Source organism: Colossoma macropomum, unplaced genomic scaffold, assembly GCF_904425465.1.
Source record: "Colossoma macropomum unplaced genomic scaffold, Colossoma_macropomum, whole genome shotgun sequence".
In the NCBI taxonomy this organism is placed as follows: Eukaryota; Metazoa; Chordata; class Actinopteri; order Characiformes; family Serrasalmidae; genus Colossoma; species Colossoma macropomum.
The window spans coordinates 26,706,416-26,726,603 of record NW_023494810.1 but is presented as its reverse complement, the minus strand read 5'-3'; the positions used below and the strand labels follow the sequence as shown (position 1 = coordinate 26,726,603).

The following is a 20,188-nucleotide window of genomic DNA, read 5'->3' as shown; positions in this document are numbered from 1 at the left end:
CATTTTTAAAAATTGCAGAAACACATTCATTTTGATCAAAATTCTTCCTTTTAAGACAAATTCTATAGTAACACACAACTTCTCTAAACAGTTGAGAATCATGTATAATTTTTATTCTGACAGTATAATGTAGCTCATTCATCATGTACTCTTATGACTGTCACTAAATGCCTCAATATGCATGTGAACTGTAGTCTTCTGAAATGCAGACATTCTCTCTCAGTTGGTCTTGAAGAGGCCAGAGACAGTGTAGTCTGTGAGGTCTCCATCAATGAGCCCAGTGCCGTTATTATGAATGAACCAGCAGGGCACATTTTCTCCATTCTTCACATCATTTCTGAAGTCTTTCTGCCAGCCCCTATTAACACAGAGTCATGAGGTATAGAGTTTGCGTCAGGTATAGTCTATTGTAGTCTACGTGGAATTGAAACGCTGAAGCCTGTTATGCAGGAAATATGGTTTGCATTCATGTTGTGCTTTGCATAGTAAGCTCCAGTTTGCAATGCACTATCAAAACTTGCTGCTGAAACAGGGTTTTCAAGCAACAAAAGATAAGATAAAGATATATGAATTTCATTCCAAGTAGATTTTTTATTGGAATAATGTCATTTGGAATGTAATTTACACAGCCAATGAGTAGTCTAGACTGTGGAACAGGCATGCTTATTTCTCTTTGTACTGTAAAATTTACATTATGTATTTATATATTTCAAGACCTCGTTTCCAGTGTAAGCAAATGTTTAATGGATACTGTATATTCATATAAATCATAAACAGCATCAGTAAATATGTATTTGGTGGTTTGCATTCACCTTGTGACTACAAGCCTGTGTCCCTTCACGAACATGAAGGCATCGTGTTTGTCCGCATCCTTCCCAGGAAAGAGCTCGCTCACCTCAAACTGTACACCATGATAGAACTGTCCTATAGAGGGAAGGAGAACAAAGTCTGAAGCATCTGGACCTTCAAGCTGTAACAGTCCATGCTTAAACTGTCAGATAAATGAATGAATGAAGGAATGAATGCTTATATTCTTTGGTTATCAGAAGTCCTTTTCACCAAAAATGCACTAAAGTAACTTTTACAAAAAGAGAAAGTTGAACTTGGCACGATTCATTGGTCCTGTAATGTTGACTGTGTACACAAAGTTCGCCAAAGTTTGCTGCTGTTGTTTTCCTAAGTGAAAATAAGTTAACACATCCTCTACAAGAAACAAACTTAAATTTGCAAATGTTGCTGCATTGTGCATACTTTGTTTATTTGCTAGGTTTCCACATATTGTAAAAAATAAAGCATAACATACACTGACCAACCACTTTATTAAGTACACCTCTTTGTTTCTACATTCACTGTCCATTTTATCAGCTTGATTTACCACATAGGTGCACTTTGTACTTCTACAATTACAGACTGTAGTCCATCTGTTTCTCTGCATACTTTTTTAGCCCATATTCACCATGGTCTTCGGTGGTCAGGACCCCCACAGGACCACCACAGAGTGGATATTACTTGGGTGATGGATCATTCTCAGCACTGCAGTGACACTGGTGGTGATGGTGTGTTGGTGTGTGTAGCGCTGGTACGAGTGGATCAGACACAACAGTGCTGCTGGAGTTTTTAAACATCTCAGTGTCACTGCTGGACTGAGAATAGTCCACCGACCAAAAATATCCAGCCAACAGCATCCTGTGACCACTGAAAACTGAAAACATGAAACTGTGTAGCAACAGATGAGCTAATGTCTCTGAGGTGGTGGACTAGCAAGGTGGGTGGGCCTAATAGAGTGGACAGTGGGTGGACAGAGTGTTTAAAAACAACAGCAGCACTGCTGTGTCTGATCCACTTGTACCAGCACAACATATACTAACACTCCACTGCCACGTCAGTGTGACTGCAGTGCTGAGAATGATCCACCACCCAAATAATACCTACTCTGTGGTGGTCCTGTGGGGGTCCTGACCATTGAAGAACAGGGTAAAAGGGGGCTAACAAAGTATGCAGAGAAACAAATGGACTGTACAGTGTGTTACAGTCTGTAACTGTAGAGCCACAAATGCTCCTATATAGTAAGTGGAGCTGATAAAATGGACAAACAAGGAGGTGGTTTTAATGTTACAGCTGGTTGGTGTATACTTCAGATGTGACATCACAAAAACAATAACTATCGTATCATATCATATTGCCTTGCCTCTACTCTGAAGGGTGTCCCAACTGAGATATGTTACCAGGGTTGTGCATCTATATGGTACATGGACCTGATAAAATGGACAATGAGTGTAGAAGCAAGGAGGGGTACTGAATGAATGTTAAATACAGCAAATAAACAGTTATTGTCCATCACAATGTGCAGAAGTGTGTTCTCTGTAGATGTGCTGTGTTAACTTTTTAGTTAACCACTTTTAGTTCATTCTTGTTTTTAGCTGTAGGTACTCCATTGTACAAAAGCAAACCCTACTAAAAACCTGTCAGTTTCAACACAGCTTCAAATAATAAACTTATCACTGAAAACCTTTACTTTGAAGGAGAGAACCAGTGTCTAAAAGAAGGAAGCAAAACAACCTAACCTGATTGGTTAGTTTGTAGTTTTTACAGCACATATGCTTAGCTTGCTAAATTAGCTGTATTAGCTATTGCGCTATCTAGCACATTTCCATACTACCTGCTAGCCAACCAAGTTGTTTTGCCTCTTTCCTTTAAACATCACGTTTACCACTTGTAGAACCTTGTTCTCTCATTCAGACTGAAGGTTTTTGTATCAAGAAAAAATTGTAATTTGATGCTGTATCAAACCTTACTATGCTAACTATGCTAAGCTATGGGAGAACAGTGTTGCAATAAGTAAATTTGGAAATGAAAAGTTTTATTTATATACCATTTAGTTGGTGGTTCCTAATTTGATCAGTTTTGTTCATGTTTCTTTCTTAGGCTGAAATGTCATTAAACTTAAGTCTCGAGCTGAAGTTGAGTTGAGTCATTTAAGGGCGAGTATGTGAGCTGACTCAAGTCCCCACCTCTGGTTTACAACCCTCCGTAGTCCAGCTCAAAATTTCTCTTATACTCAGCTGAAAATTGCAATGCATGAAATTCATCATAATACAAATATCTCTTTCAGTTTTCCAGTTCTGTGGTGGTCTTACCAAGTAGGCCATGGACTCTTTGGGAGAAGAGGTGGCTGTCCAGGGTGTAGAAGCCCAGGTAGTCCTGGTGGTAGGGGTGCTTCTTCCACACTTTGTGCAGGATGATAACAAACTTCACCGAGTTCTTTAGTGTCACTGTTAGACTGCGATCTTTGGTTACTTGCAGGTCCATGCTGGAAGAAAGAGAAAATGAACTTCAGTTATGTTGATTAAATTGACTAAATTGATTAGTCATGTTGACTTACACATTGACTTGATCACATCAAACAACATACTTTTAAACCATTGATCTCAATGGACAAGATAAAACAAGATGGTTTACTCGGTTTATTGGACAGGTGAAAAGGAGACCCTCCCCACTCCCTGACCAGCTCAGACATGAGAAAAATGCTGCAAATATGTAATTTATACCCCACAGATGACTTTATAGCAAGAACAATTTAATGTTTAAAAAAATACAAACTGCTAATCTGGTGATCTGGTAGAGTAATTGAATGTGACTATTTTAATTGCTTTGTGTAACTGTCAAGTTGCATGGAAATATGTTCTGTGTGACCCATAACTACTTCCACCTAGTTGCATGAAAACTTCAGTGTGTAAAGCCAGACTTACGCATTCCCAGTAACTGTTGAGCACTTCTTACAGTACTAATGTAACAAAACATTTTTCATTTCACAGTTAACACTATAACATGTAAATAACTATTTAAAGATAGGGAAGCTGTACACTTAGATTGGTCTTAATAGAACTGTTATTCATTCATTCATCCATTCATTAATTTATTTTCATTTATGTTGTTCATTTATGTGAAGTTAATCTACCATGCTCTTTAGTGTCCTTCTCTCAAGTGTTCCAAATTGTCGGTGTTTTAATTAAACCCAGATTTAATTAATCCCCCAAAAAAACAAACCCAAGGTATGAACCAAGCTGTGGGTGTACAACACTAGTATATAGGCATGCAAGCAGATCAAAAATAGTTGTTAACATCTGCATTCAAGGACTGCCAGCAGCAAGATTGCAGTATCCTACTTACTTGAGGCCTTTGACAGAGGTATTGTCAGACCAGAAGAGTTTTGCCTGTTTGCCATGTTCAGACACAAAGATCTCCTGTGTGGACACCATTAATCTGATACCAAACTTCTCATGAATGATCCCAAATCGCCCAAAGTAGGTGTTCTCTTTGCTAGCAGGGTTCACCTTCTTGTCTCCAATGGTTTGTCCATTTACTACGGTGCCTGTTAAGAAAAAGTTAGATGTTAGAGAACTCTCACAAAGGACTCCTACAGTCCAAACATTTTTGCATACCACCACATGCTCACCTGTCAGAGGGTCTTTGACCAGGTTGAAGATGGTACCTGGTTTGTCATTGATGTTGAAGCACAGTGCATCATTTTTATCTGGTAACTCGATGATGAAATGTGGATCTCCATCAACTGTCAACAAAATAGTTTAGTTACCTTTTGTTTGAGTGTTTGGTTACTATGTAGAAGGTTTAATAAACATGATTACCCCAATTTATAGGTGATGAAAAATAACTATAACCGGTTGGAACAGTTTGACCTAGAATCAGATGAAGCAGAAAAACAAAATGGTTGTTTTCTTATTTCCATTTCAAATCACATTTGCTACGCAACAGAGATGACACTGAAGCTCAGAATAACAATGTAGTCTTTAAAATCTATTGAATGGGTTGAGTTCTTACTTGGAGTTGAAACGCCTGTATGCTGATCTGTGAATCAATGCAAAACAGATTGTTAGTGATACAGCACTTAATGATATGGCTTTCCATTTCAAATCACATGTGTTATGCAATAGAGATGACACTGAAGCTCAGAATAACAATGCAGTCTTTAAAATCTATTGAATGGGTTGAGTTCTTACATGGAGTTGAAACGCCTGTATGCTGATCTGTGAATCAATGCAAAACAGATTGTTAGTGATACAGCACTTAATGATATGGCTTTCCATTTCAAATCACATGTGTTATGCAATAGAGATGACACTGAAGCTCAGAATAACAATGCAGTCTTTAAAATCTATTGAATGGGTTGAGTTCTTACATGGAGTTGAAATGCCTGTACGCTGATCTGTGAATCAACGCAAAACAGATTGTTATGCAAAGACATATAGTGCCAAGACAAAGGTTCTGAACAAAGTTTCTCATAGACAGTAGAGTGTCTTTGGGAAATAGTCACTACAGCACTGTGCAAAAGTCAGTGAGCACACTTCATTGATCTAATTTTCAGTAAAAATGACCATTAAAGACAATTTATCCATTTTTTTAGGATCAGGGAAAAAAAAACAAAAAAAAAACACAAAAAACAGAAAACATATATTTAATAAGAAAACATTTTAAAAATTATAACTAAATATCATTTTTCCACTATTTGATGTGTCCACCTTTTGCCTTAATTACAGCATCCACTCTTTTTGAAAGACTTGTTATAAGTTTTTCAAAGTAATCTGACAGTTCAGTCTTAGAAGTTGGTTCAATTTTCTCCCTCTAACGATATACGCTATATTGCCAAAAGTATTCGCTCCTCTGCCTTCTCACGCATATGAACTTGAGTGAGATCACATTCTTAATCCATAGGGTTTAATATGATGTCGGCCGACCCTTTGCAACTATAACAGCTTCAACTCTTCTGGGAAGGCTTTCCACAAGGTTCAGGAGTGTGTTTACGGGAATTTTTGACCATTCTTCCAGAAGCGCATTTGTGAGGTAAGACACTGATGTTGGACGAGAAGGCCTGGCTCGCAGTCTCCGCTCTAATTCATCCCAAAGATGTTCTATCGGGTTGAGGCCAGGACTCTGTGCAGGCCAGTCAAGTTCTTCCACACCAAACTTGCTCATCCATGTCTTTATGGACCTTGCTTTGTGCCCTGGTGCACAGTCATGTTGGAACAGGAAGGGGCCAAACTCCCCGAACTGTTCCCACAAAGTTGGGAGCATGAAATTGTCCAAAATCTCTTGGTCTGCTGAAGCATTAAGAGTTCCTTTCACTGGAACTAAGGGGCCGAGCCCAACTCCTGAAAAACAACCCCACACCATAATCCCCCCTCTATCAAACTTTACACTTGGCACAATGCAGTCAGACAAGTACCGTTCTCCTGGCAACTGCCAAACCCAGACTCATCCATCGGATTGCCAGATGGAGAAGCACGATTTGTCACTCCAGAGAACACATCTCTACTGCTCTAGAGTCCAGTGGCGGCGCTTTACACCACTGCATTTAACGCTTTGCATTGCGCTTCGTGATGTAAGGCTTGGATGCAGCTGCTCAGCTATGGAAACCCATTCTATGAAGCTCTCTACACTGTTCTTGAGCTAATCTGAAGGCCACATGAAGTTTGGAGGTCTGTAGTGATTGACTCTGCAGAAAGTTGGCGACCTCTGTGCACTATGCGCCTCAGCATCCGCTGACCCCGCTCTGTCGTTTTACGTGGCCTACCACTTCGTGGCTGAGTTGCTGTCGTTCCCAATCGCTTCCACTTTGTTACAGTACCACTGACAGTTGCCTGTGGAATATTTAGTAGCGAGGAAATTTCACGACTGGCATCCTATCACAGTACCACGCTGGAATTCACTGAGCTCCTGAGAGCGACCCACTCTTTCACAAATGTTTGTAGAAGCAGTCTGCAGGCCTAGGTGCTTGGTTTTATACACCTGTGGCCATGGAAGTGACTGATTCAATGATTTGGATGGGTGAGTGAATACTTTTGGCAATATAGTGTAAGTAATCCCAAACACATTCAGTGATGTTGAGGTCTAGACTCTGGGTGGCATCTATTGTTCTGAGAATACAAGCAGCTTTTAGTTTAATTTGCAAATGTTCTTGTTTTTGTCTATTTCCTTTTCTCAGCAAGGCCTTTATGGCAGCTACAAATCCCTTCAGACCCTTTCAGAGAAGTTTTCTCACAGTGGAAGGATGGACAGAAACACCTGTGGATTTTTTGAGATCTGAAGCAAGAGTGGAGCTTGATTTTCTCGTCTTTCTCCAAGACGAAAGCTTAAAGTTCTGTTTATCTGATGGGGACAATTTTGTTGGTCAACCAGGTCTTGCACAGTTATGAGGAGCCCCATTTTCTCTATATTTTTTAAAGATGTTTTGAAATCAGTTTTGGAAACTCTCCTGACAAATAAGTAACTTATACTTAATGGTTGTTTCTGACAGAATATTAAACATTAAAACAGCTTTAAACATTTGGATAAACATTGAGATTTTTGTTATACCTTCAGTTAACTTCTCAGCAATCATAGTGTCCTCTGGCTTTTCATCAGTTTCAGGCTTAGTGACCACCATAGAGGTCAGCGGGGTGACAAAGTTATACTTCAGCGAGAGTTCCAGTGCTTCAGCCGTGGCGTTCACCTTCTCTTCAGATGTACCCTTGTCTCTGTGAGTAAATGGGAGTCTTATTTTACAATATATGGATGGAAATGTACTTGTTGGGATACATTTCCCTACTTTAATCATTCAAAGACCACACAGCATGTCTTTTCCCCCCACTTCTGTGATTTTTCATGTAATAACTGAACATTTTTTCAATTAATGAAGAAAAATGGCTGGTATAAATGAATGTACCTTTATAAATTCAAGCCGTTTTCACACTCACTTTTTATCCAAGAGCTGTTGGATGGTCAGATATGCCCAGAGACGCTCTGTGAAGTCTCCAAAAATGTACTCTTGATCAGGAAAAATGGTATCCCACTTCTGAGCAGTGGCCTGACCTTTTATCACAAAGTCATTCTCTTCCTGGTGAAAAAGACAGAGATTACATAAGAGCATTTCAGATGGAAAAATTCTTATTTTCACTGGACAGAAAACTAACGTTTAAACACATCCCCTACAGAGAACACACTTCTGCACATTTTAATATACAATTACTATGTAAATGTGTACAGTGAGTGATTTTTAAAGAGTTGATGCCTTATTGTCCTTTAAAGTTTCATGTCTCACCCCCTGAGCCGAAACTTCCACTGCAAAATCGTTCATCTCGATGTCGTTCAGTCGGCCTGCGACCACAATCTCAGAGCCGTTGAAGAACTGCTTGAAGTAGCTGCCAGTCAGGGAGTTCACCGTGTCTTCTGGGTATTTAAAATGCACTTCTGATAGGAGAGGACTTGCCACTTCATTGTAGAATCCCTTTACATAAACAATATTAGCAAGATGAGCAATGTCCATCATGTGTTTAACTTGATACATCTTCTCACTATCAGTAAAAAATAGCTTGATGCCTTTTTTGGTTACGAAATACAGCGCCAGTCATCAAAATAAGCACTTGGGGACGCAGACAGAACGCTATTGCAATGAAACAGGGGTTCAGGTCAAAAACAGCAGAATTATCATTTAAGGCCCAGTTAAATACAGCAGGTTCCTACCTGCAGCTGAAGAACAGCATCTGATGCCTCATAGATCCTGCGAGCCAGACCATCATTCTGCTTGGCCATCACATCCAGAAAATTATAGTCCACATCATAGCCAAAGCCCAAGCAGAAGAGGCTCATGTTTCCACCAATGGCATCCTGGACATTCTCTTGAATCTTGGACAGACGACCTTCACCTAGAAGTGAATGTAGCATTTTTCAAAAAGATCTCATTTTATTTTTATTAAAGGAATTGTTCTTTTGAACAGGGATCTAAAAATGAGCCATCCTTGAACAAACAAAAGGTATAAAGTGGTATGGCATTCAGTTTACCAGACCTACAGGACCCACCCTTCTTTTATTTAATTTCTAGTCAAAATGGCCATTATATACAAGTTATTTATTTTTCAGCCTCAAGAAGCAACATATATTTAACAGTATTTAGTGTGTTCACTCTTTGTCTTTATTACAGCTTCCATTCTTTTTGGAACACTTGCTTGTGTTTTTTAAAGGGATATTTTTCCACACCTCCATAGTTCAGTCTTAGATGTTGGTTTTATTTTCTGCTTCTCACGATCCAAGTAATCCCAAACTCTGTATGGAGTGGTCAGTCCATTGTTGAGGACACAAGCAGCTTCTTTGTTTGATTTGCAAACTTTTCTCAGTGAGGACTCCAGTACACCATTCAGACAACACCAGGAGCTCATCTTTGTTTGATTAGCAAATGTTGATTAGCAAATACTTTTGTGTTTATTTCCTTTTCTCAGTAACGGCTTCTTAACAGCTACACATCTATTCAGACTCATAGTGCTGTGTCGTCCTCTCACAGTGGAAGGATGGACAGAAACACCTGTGGATGTTTTCAGATCTAAAGCAAGAACGGAGCTTGATTTTCTCCTGTCTCTCAAAGATGAAAGCTTTAGGTGCTGTTTATATGATGGGGACAGTTTTGGTGATCTACTAGGTCTTGTACAGTTGTTAGGAGTCCCAATTTTAATTTTTTTTTTACTTTTTGTTTTGGAAACTATTTTTCTTCGACTCCCCCCTTCCTTGCGTAAATGGATTATATGTCTAACTTCCTATGAAATATCTCCTGAAAAATGAGTAACTAGAAATTTTTCTGACTCTGCACAGTATTGTATGTGCTTGCCTTTCACTGTCCTTTAAAAACAGATTTAATGAATGAAGGACCAGATAAAATCATAAGTCAATTTTTGGACCAGTGTACTGAATTAACTGAAATGTTACTCTAAATATGAGGCATTTTCTAAAAAACATTTTTGGAATTTTGTTTAAAACAGAAAAACTTTGTGTGCTGTGCTTTCTCCGCTCATTACCTACTGCAGCATCACCACTGAAGCAAGGAACACACAGACCTGGCTTAGGTACATGTTCAACATGATTTCAAGAAATTCAAGCAACTATTGATGTATACTCACATCAATACTTGCTGTAACTACCATTTGCACTTTGCAAAATGCTGATATGTATGCAACATATGAAACGCCCATATTCTTAAAAATCACAACCATTCAATCTAATGTCTAATGTCCCTTTTTCACTGGAACCTTAAGTTTTTGTCTTTAATGAGTTTTGTGTACTATGTCATATATTTGCATTCAAGCAAATACCTGCATTGGCACGTCCGTCTGTCAGTAGGATGATCATGGAGGCACTGTTATCTGAGATGATCTTGTTTTCCTTAGCTGCAGTTAGCATGTCCACAGCCAAAAGAAGAGCATCATTGATATTTGTCCCTAATGGAAAAAAAGACATGGGAAAGTCTCAGTAAAACGGTAATCTTTTTCCCCTTTTTTTATTAAAAAAAACAACAAAAACAAACAAATTCAAATGTAAGGTGGACATGCCTAATTATAGTCATGAAATAATGATAGTACATAATTATGAAAGCATAATGGTTAAAACAAATGTTTTGTTGTTTAAAGGATAACACATTTGTAAGTAAACAAGTCCCAGCTCCTCCTAATAAGTGACATAAGCAGCTACTTAGGGCTCCGTTGCCACTAGGGGGCCCCAACAACTTCTGAATTATTATTGTACCATTATGTTGCCTAAGATGCTTGAGTGAGGGGAAAAAACAGCAACAAAAAACATATGCATCTGGAGACAAAAAACAGAGAAGAACAAAAGCTTTAAGGTATAGGTATGTTTTTTGTTTTTTTTTTGGTGCTGACATTGTGGCATTTGTTTTGGCCTGTAGTTGAGCAACAAGAAGTAGTGGATCTGGAATCTCTGGAAACGAAGCAGGTTCAACTTATGCTTTCTGAATGAATCACAAAACCTCACAAAAACAGATGTGGTTAACCTGTTTTACAACAGTGGTTAAGAACTTTCTCTATTAATACTCAGGCTATGATTAATCCAGGTTTAGATACTCAAGGCTATGATTAATCCAGGTTAGGTTTGGATACTCAAGACTGATTAGTCCAGGTTTAGATCCTCAGGTCAGGCTGTGATTAGTCCAGGTTTAGATCTTCAGGTCAGGCTGTGATTAGTCCAGGTTTAGATATGCAGGCTGTGATTAATCCAGGTTTAGATATGCAGGCTGTGATTAATCCAGGTTTAGATATGCAGGCTGTGATTAATCCAGGTTTCGATGCTTAGCCTGTGATTGAAGGTGAGGTAGGTGATTTATTTTAAGAATATTTTTGTTATACTCCTTGAAGTACTCTTTACATCCTGATAGGAATCAATAAATTCAGTGCTGTGATGACAAATAGAAAAAAACATTACCTGTGAAGGCTACAGGACTGTAAAAACCCATCTAATCACTTCATTTGGACTGAATGAAATGATTGGAAGGCCTACCTGCCTCTCTACCTACCTACCTCATTATCTGCCCACATGCAAGTGCTCTGCATGTGTACTCATTTGCGCATGAGCACACATGCAGTCCACCATACAGCTCCCCACACACACACACACACACACACACACACACACACACACACACACACACACACACAGCTGAAAGGCAGCGAGCTAAGTTTACAAGAATGGTGAAGAATGTTACACAGCTTCCCGCAACAGCTTGAACTGCTAAACAAAAAAGAAAAGAAAGTCAGAAGTAGAAAAGCGTTCTAACAAAAAGAGATTGGATAAAGCAAGAGGTCAAGCCAGAGAGAACATTGGTGTATCTTTGCAGCTGTGGCGAAACCTGTTTATGGGGGAATTTATTTTCCTGAACTCCTCCTTTCCTGAGCTAGCTTAACATGTGCTAGTCTAGTAACTTATTAGATCCCCAAACAATCATCCGGTCACCAGCAATACACAAATTCGCCAGTTATAAATACAACCATTTCCAAAAAAGTCAGGATGCTGTGCAAAATGTAAATAAAAACAATGCAATGCTAAAAGAACACCTGGTGGTTGATTGGCAACGGGTCAGTAACATGACTGGGTATAAAAAGTCTTTCAGAAGTAAAGATGAGGATGGGTTCACCACTCTGTGAAAGACTGCACAAGCAAATATTGCAACAGTTCAAGAATAATGTTTCACAACCTAAAATAGCAAAGAACTTTTGCTTTTCATCATCTACGGTACATATTATTAAAAGACTCCAAGAGAATCCAGAGAAATCTCTGTATGTAACGGGACAAGGCCAAAAAACAATATTTGCTGGTGATCTTTGAGCTCTCAGGCGGCACTGCATACTGAAAAACGTATTGACAAAAGTATTGTCAGTGGACTAGACTTTCAAATTATAGCACTAAAGTTTGAGAAAACAAGAAATTAAATGACCGAGTATTGTGTTTTTGTACCATTTCCATTTTAATACAGGTCTGTTTTATTTGCATTTCACATACTGTCCCAACAACCCCGTTTCCAAAAATGTTGGGACACTGTGCAAAATGTAAATAACAACAAAATGCAATAATATGCAAATCATTTAAACCCTATGTTTAATTGAAAATAGTGCAGATAACATACAAAATGTTGAAACTAAAAAAATTTCTTGTTTTTTGAAAAAGATATGCCCATTTTGAATTTAATGCCAGCAACATGTTTCAAAAATGCTGGGACAGGGGCATTATTACTATGGTGTTGCATCACCTCTTCTTTTAACAACACTCTGTGAGTGTTTGGGAACTGAGGAGACCAACTGCTGTAGTTTTGAAATTGAAATGCAATGTTTTTGCTTGATATAGGAATTCAGCTGCTCAACAATTCGGGGTCATCTTGGTCGCATTTTTTAATTCAACACGCCAAATGATTTACAAAGGTGACAGGTCTGGACTGCAGGCAGGCCAGTTAAGCACCAGGACTCTTTTGCCACGGAGTAGTAAAAACTTTGTTGTTATAATACGTGCAGAATGTGGGTTGCTGTTGTCTTGCTGAAATAAGCAAGGCCTACCCTGAAAAAAACATTATCTGAATGGCAGCATTTGTTGCTCCAAAACCTGTATATATCGTTTAACATTAATGGTGCCTTCACAGATCTGCAAGCCAACCATGCCATGTGCACTAATGTACCCCCCACACCATCATGGATGCTGGCTTGCGCACTGTGCGCTGATAACAAGCCGGGTGGTCCCTCTTCTCTTTAGTCCGGAGGACACGCATCCATGATTTCCAAAAAGAACTTAAAATTTTGATTCATAAGATCACAGGACACTTTTCCACTTCGCCTCAGTCCATCTTAAATAAGCTCACACCCAGAGAAGGCGTCAGTGTTTCTGTGTTCTTTTTATATATGGTTTCTTCTTTGCATTGTAAAGTTTTAACTTGCATTTGTGGATGCAGCGACGACAGTGTTTACAGACAATGGTTTTCGGAAGCGTTCCTGAGAAAATGCAATGATTTTAACTACAGATTCATGTCTTTTTTAAATATACATTTTGCACAACAAACCAAACAGGGTTGTAATTCACTGGACCATTTATACAGATACATACCTCCAGCTGCGTATATGTTTTTTACAAACTCTTTTGCTGCTTTCACATTTTCCTGCGTTGCCTTGCTCACTGATGGTCTCCATTTTTGAATCGTATGGTCAAACCTGATCAGCCCAAAATGGTCTTCCGGATTCAAGTCGCTGAGAATGGTCAGTAGTGCCTCTTTAGTCTGTGAAAGGTTTCGCAAAATTCAAACACCAAAGTGGGCACAGTGTTAGCTATTGGATCTTTTTCAGTCGGACTTTACAATACTCCCTTTGAACATACCTGTTCCATCTTTTTACCACTCATTGATCCACTGTTGTCAAACACAAATACTACATTCTTTGGCAATCGCAGCAAATCAGCTGGGGCAAAGAAATGTACAAAGTACCCATTCACTATCTAAAACACAGAGAGATAGTCATTACTCAACAAGGAAGAGCTGTCTTTGATAAATTAATAAATTTTGTTTGCTTGTAAATGGCACTATGAAAAACTGAACCTGAATGTCACCGAGATCCTCTGCTCGTTTGACATCATACTTAATGAAGAAATCTCCATCTATTAGTGTACCGTCACAGTCTGGGCATTTCCTCTGCTGGTCCAGAGTTGGAGAAAAGGACAGGTGGGCCTGAATAGGAGGATCAAAGGAAGTCAGGACAATGCACTCATCTTACCACTGTCTCTGCTTAGTATTCATCAGTTTGAATGAATAGTTTCACAAAAAAAAGACCATTTACATGATCATTGATCATTTGCATTACATTTTTTTTTATGTAAAAAAAAAAAACATTTACTTGACTTTCCACTTACACCAAATCAGCCAAGACATGTTTGGTGTCAAATTTTTGCTTCTTTATTTTAGAACTGGAGCTACAAGGCTAATGTTGCTAAAAAACATGAAGTCAAAATTCCCCCAAACCGTTTGTCAATACATGCCTAAAACTTCTCTACTCACTTAAACTGCATCAGGTCGCACAGGCAAGTCGCTGTGATTTAGAACATTTTATGACTTTCTATGAACTATAAAAACAAACTTAAACTTCTCAGTGTAGCTAAAAGATTGAGTTGCCCTTTAGGATAACACGAATCGCTTCTTTCCTGACCACAATTTGGTATCATTCCACACAAGACAATCAAAGATGGTGCTACAAGAATTCGGACACATTGTAGGGTAACATAAGTGGAGAAGCTAAACGAGTGCACTCAGAAAATCAATACAATCTCCAATTTAGAAATTAACGACCACATGTTCTGCACAAATGAACCATGAACGTATGTGTTGGATGCTGGACCCACCAGTGACTCCCTGGACCCACCAATTAGCACAATGCCAAACTTAGTTTCTTATTCAAATTTTCCACTTGACTGGAAACTTTAAATGATGCTGTAGTTAGATTGTGGCACCTCAAGACATTTTACTACATGCTCCTGTACTCCAGCCTCCCAGAGTTTGAAGGCAGAATGGTCTTGGAAAGCAGTATATTGTGCAGATGATTAATATGGTTCCAATTATAGGCTGGTCCATGCCTTTTTACTACATACTCTTTTAAAACTAGTTTACGTAGCTTATCAACACCATTTGAAGCAAATTTATGAAGATTTTGCCACATTGGTTTTGGTGACTATTTACTTTTAGTGTTTGTTAGCAGTGTTAGCCTGGCAGCTCCAGTCTAAACCAAAGAAGAAAAAATCGGACATCAAACATGTTGAAGTTGATGTACTGCTTTTGAAGTGAGTAGAAACTCGTGTTAATTTGATTTTACACCAAATTATTCCTTTAAAAATGTACATGCAAAGAACAGCTAGACTGCACTGAAATTAAATGCTAGTAATTCCTAAAAATTCTAGCAGTGTTTGTTAATGAAAGTACTTATTATTTGCAATGTCTTTTTGACACTAGGGTTTATTAACCCTTTAAAATCCAAATATAATTTCAATTGTCAGCTGCAATGACGGCCAGTGTACTTGATTAGCCAGTATAGTAATAAATAAGGGTGCACAGATGTGTGATTTTTGGGCCGACCCCTTTTTAAAACAATTTCACGTACATATTTGATAAAGCAGATACCAATGCGCATTTTCATTTGCACAGGATTAAAAGTGCTTAAAATTGATTAAACATTTTAGCATAGTAGCCCTGTTTTACCTAAACAATTTTCTCTTCTAGAATAAAATAAACATGGCATCAAATTATCTGCCAATTATGATCGATCCCTAGAAATAAATTTTACATTAAAATAATCACCTTTTTGTCAGTAACAGTTTTCTCCACCAGGGGGAGCAGTTCATTGGTGATGAAAGTGGCATGAGTGTCCAGAAACGCAATGCCTTGCGGCTCATAAATATCTGCAGCAATCTGTAGGTAAGATTGTGCAAATGAAATGCAGGTTCCTGAAGGTGTCGGAGACAAAGAGAGATAAATAACAAGAGATTAAGCAGTTATTAACCTACTGCACCTCAAAGTGTTGGACCAGTTCTTTGGGTTTGACTCTAATCATGATCTCATATTTGCCAAAGCGACGCTGAAGGAGCTCCTCATAAGTAAGTGTGAATGTGATGTTGCTGTTGGCGGCGATGTTCACAGACACAGAGAACTTCTCCATCTTTCTGCCTGAGGCTCTGAAAAGACCAAAATGCAACACTATCATTTATTTGTGATAACACACAACCTTGAATGTTTGATTGCTTTTATAGGACAGGGTCTGTATTGCCCTCCTATCTTCCTAAACTTCCTATTTTCCTAAACTTCCTATTTTTATATTGCCCAATCTAATTTAAGGTCTCATAAGTTCATTATAAGATTTTTTACAATTTCACATTACAGAAGCAAGTCTTATCTTAATTTATAAATTACGTATTATCTTACAGAATCATATCTTCTCTCAAGTTAGGAAATCCTAAGCTACTCGATTGAGGTTGATAATTGATTGTTATGTCTGTTACCAAGCAACTGATAATATACTCACAGCTAAAACGTAAACAACAATCAAAACGACTTTAAAAAATGTAAGTTAGCTAGACTGCTACTCATATGCATAATTATTGCAAGGGAACACAATGTCTTTACCTTAAACCACAGTCCCTTAGGACAGGGCTGGTGAGCTCCAGTCCCGGAGGGCAGGTGTCCCACACAGATTTTTCTACTGACTCAACTCAGTAGTTTATTCACAGGATTAGTGGGTGTGTTAAGAGCAGGAACATCACTAAACTGTGCTGCTCACTAGCCCTCCAGGACTGCAGATTGCCACCCCTGACTTAGGGGCTCCATGGTAGCCTGATCGCACTCCATATGTCTGACCTTTTTTGCCTGCTGGTTTCAATTTGTGTCATACATCAGCACCAACTTTAAAACATGCAATAATGTTAGCTGAAATTTCACAACGTGCAAATTTGTCTTTCTTATTTGGCAACAAATATGTCATCTGACATGCACTAACATACAGAAACTAGTAACAAATTCATTTTGTTTTCTTGCTATCTCAAGTTACGCCTGTCATTATTTTATGTCATTTAATGCTTATGTAGGCCTTTTGTTTATTATATATCAACCTTTCCATAACTCACTTGACTAGACCAGCGGTCTGTCCAGACGACACAGCCTTCTCATACTGCTTCTTGGCTTTCTCCTTTTCTTTTACCTCTCCCACATATGTCTTGCCGTCAATCTCCCTGAAATTATGTTAAGGCACACTTGAAAACATAATTACGGACTTGATGACTTTCTGTGTAAACATGCATTGAACATGCAGGTTATACTTTTAGTTTTCAGTTGAATTGTCAGTATAAACTGAACATGACTGACATGCTGAAGTTGGTGATGAAGGCCGTCTTCGGTAACTCCACTTCAAAGAACACTTCCTGTGAGACGTTGGCCTTGTTCAGAGCTGTGGAGGTCATGACAGTGTGTGCGAAACGAGACGCCACCTTGCAGTCTATCTTCACATTCTGCACCTCTATCTGGATAAAACGGAGATGGAACCATCTTGAACAGGATCAATTTTAAATCTTTTATCTGAGCCCTGCGATGGACTGGCGACCTGTCCAGGGTGTTTCCTGTCTTTCGCCCGATGACTGCTGGGATAGGCTCCAGCACCACGCACAACCCAGAACAATAAGTGGCATAGATAATGTGTGTGTGTTATTAACCAAGTAGACTTGTGTGTATGAGGAATTTATCTTAGTAAAGCTGGTGCTTACATTAGTGAACTATACAGAATACATACAGTAAACAAATAAATAATACATTGCCATGAAGCTTCTCGGTGTGCATCAGTTTAAACAACATAACAAAATGCACATAATGATCTAAGGCTTGTCTGTGGCTACTCTGCCATGGAAACCAATGTCATGAACCTCCTGCTGATGTTGCTTCCAGAGGCAGTTTGGAACTCTTTATGTGCTTCATGCATAAGCCCTTGGTGGCCCTGCTCTGTGAATTTGTGAGGTCTACCACTGTGTGGCTGCTTCTTGATGCTTCCATTTTACAATAATGCCGCTGACTGGGACAGATTTAGCAGGGCAGTAATTTGAAGAACTGACTTTTGGCAAAGGTGACATACTGTGGCAGTGCCATGTTTAGAGTCACTGAGGTCTCCAGTATGACCATTCTGCCAGCATTTGTCTATTTAAATTACAGGGCTGTGTGCTTGATTTCATACACTTGTTAACAGTGAGTGTGTCAAAGAAATTTGAACTTAATAATTAGGAGGGGTGTCCACAAAGTTTTGGCCAAAATACAATTAGATAAACATTAAGAAGCTCTCTCTTGTACCTTTGGAATTGGTTCTTGTAACCCCCTAAAAGCATATTTGCTTTTTTTGCTGTAATCTGTAAACATTGCTAAAGTTTCAAAACATACCTTCAGCCTAATTTCCTTATATGGACTGGTCCAGACAGTCCATATAAGGAAATTAGGCTGCAAAACCAGTCCGTTTTTAATTGATCCATTTTTTGATGTCACAAAAAACAATACATTTACATACATTAGCCTGTTCAGCTTACAGCAATTAAACCCTACTTATTCCTGTAGATGTTATAGAGATTATTTCAGCATGGACTGCCTTTAGAATACAGGGCAGCCAATCAGAACAGAGATCATTTACATATATCAGTCTTAAAGGCACAGTAACAAAAACAGCTTGTGTAATTCTAAGAGATAAAGAGAGGTTGGAAAGTATTTTAAAAAATGTAATGAATTATAGCTGTTTTTGATACACAAACCAACACAGATGTCTTAACTAGATCTCTGGGGCTAAAATTGTAAACCATACAAATGTAGAATTTGCAAGTTTTTCCAATGCAATAATTTGCTTTACATACATGAGTTTAAAGTTACAAGATTTCATGACATTTTTTAATTCAAGTTATTTTCTTTCTATGTAAGTGAACTTTGACTGATACTGATCGCTAACGTGGGGGGAGGTCAGAGACTTCTTGACTGTTAGTCTTGTTTATTACTGGTGGAGTTGAACATAAAATCACATAGAAACAAAAAGCTTTACACAAATACTTGATTTTAGATGCAGTTAAACTTACCTCAGCGCTGTTCACACTTCGTTTCTGCAGGAAGGTCATTGCAAAAAAATTAGTGGTGTTTTACAACAGCGTGTGGCACAATGTGCATTACATCATTTACTTTTCGTAATGCTGAAAACTCAAACATATGGTGATACCTTTAAAAGCCTGCTGACGCTGCCATCACTATCCTAAAAGAGATGACAGAGTGCGTTCTATTTAATAACATATGACAAAAAAGGATCAACAGTGGACACTAAATACACAATAATATGCATTTTGTTCCTTTTGAATCATTGAATATTACCTCTCTTGAGACTATTAATGCACCATAAGACCCCAACGGAATGCACAAGTAAATAGACACACAAAGCAACAATGCGGTCCACACTGTGGTCATGATGAATCCGGAGATCAGCTCTGGCTCTGTACCAGAGCTCTTAGATAAATCAGCGTTGGTGAATCAGTAAACTGCGTTTACTCTGTTCAGCCAGTAAAAACTCTGTCCCGATTTGGTTAAATCTACATCAACCAATAGCTTATGCAAACGTTTACCTTACCAAGCCCTTCATCAGCTGATCCAGGTGACACTGTAACTGCTCAGTCCAGAGAACTGCACTCTCATTTTGAACAACATAATTCACACTGACTACAAATGAAAGTTTTACTAATAACACATAAAATAATAAAATGCTTGGGCATTATGTTTAGCAAGTATAAACAAACCTCCATAACAACGTTCCCTCAGTCTTTGTCTATTGAAATCCTGCTGTACCGCCACCAGGTTACAAATTGTGTCTTGGAGTGAATACAGATAACTTAACTTCTGTATTCTGAATACATATTCCCAATACTTGTTCCATTACATCCCAACACTGGACACATGAAACTGATTTGCCCTGCGAATGTGAACAAAGCCAAAGACCAAACAGCCCTCTAAGCATTGATAATGTGCCAATTAGAGACTTTTTAGGGGGCTGTAGCATTGCCAAGATTCAAACGTGATATCCTGACAATAAAGCAAAACCGTACAACGTTGCGTACTGAGGGCCGAGTGTCATTTGTGTAGTGAGCAAGGAGGCCTGACGTAAATCCAAGCAGACTTTAATGAACAAAACAAACTAGTAGAAACATTTAACACAAAATAACAAACTACTAAGCTTAACAAAGAAACACTTCCAGCACACCAGACATGAGGTAGTCACACAACAACTACATCTAACAAAGCAACAAGCAGACCAGAAAAACACTGACTCAAACAAAGGGCTTG

General features: G+C 38.6%; 2 protein-coding genes across 3 annotated transcripts in view; both read right to left on the bottom strand.

Annotated features, from left to right (window-relative positions):
• Positions 1-91: 91 nt before the first annotated feature.
• On the bottom strand, positions 92-19,395 carry LOC118799922 (inter-alpha-trypsin inhibitor heavy chain H3-like). Of its 2 annotated transcripts, XM_036560032.1 has the most exons (24): positions 19,226-19,395; positions 19,077-19,109; positions 18,940-18,963; positions 17,207-17,361; positions 16,969-17,073; positions 15,861-16,023; positions 15,650-15,760; positions 13,904-14,032; positions 13,687-13,803; positions 13,420-13,588; positions 10,134-10,259; positions 8,518-8,699; positions 8,096-8,281; positions 7,752-7,891; positions 7,372-7,532; positions 5,198-5,224; positions 5,019-5,045; positions 4,840-4,866; positions 4,647-4,697; positions 4,457-4,570; positions 4,171-4,372; positions 3,138-3,310; positions 813-924; positions 92-358 (listed from the first exon to the last, which is right to left on the bottom strand). In XM_036560032.1, exons 1-24 carry the CDS (start codon positions 19,316-19,318, stop codon positions 220-222), a joined length of 2,766 nt encoding a protein of 921 aa, XP_036415925.1. In that variant the 5' UTR covers positions 19,319-19,395; the 3' UTR covers positions 92-219. The 2 variants fall into 2 exon arrangements, with proteins under 2 accessions (XP_036415925.1, XP_036415926.1); XM_036560033.1 differs by lacking the exon at positions 5,019-5,045.
• LOC118799921 (inter-alpha-trypsin inhibitor heavy chain H3-like) overlaps positions 92-20,188 on the bottom strand; it is a 40,581-nt gene continuing 20,484 nt past the window's right edge. The window contains exon 24 of the mRNA XM_036560030.1: positions 92-223. Within this exon, the coding sequence (XP_036415923.1) occupies positions 220-223 (4 nt within the window). The 3' untranslated portion in view covers positions 92-219. The remainder of the gene's footprint in view (positions 224-20,188) is intronic.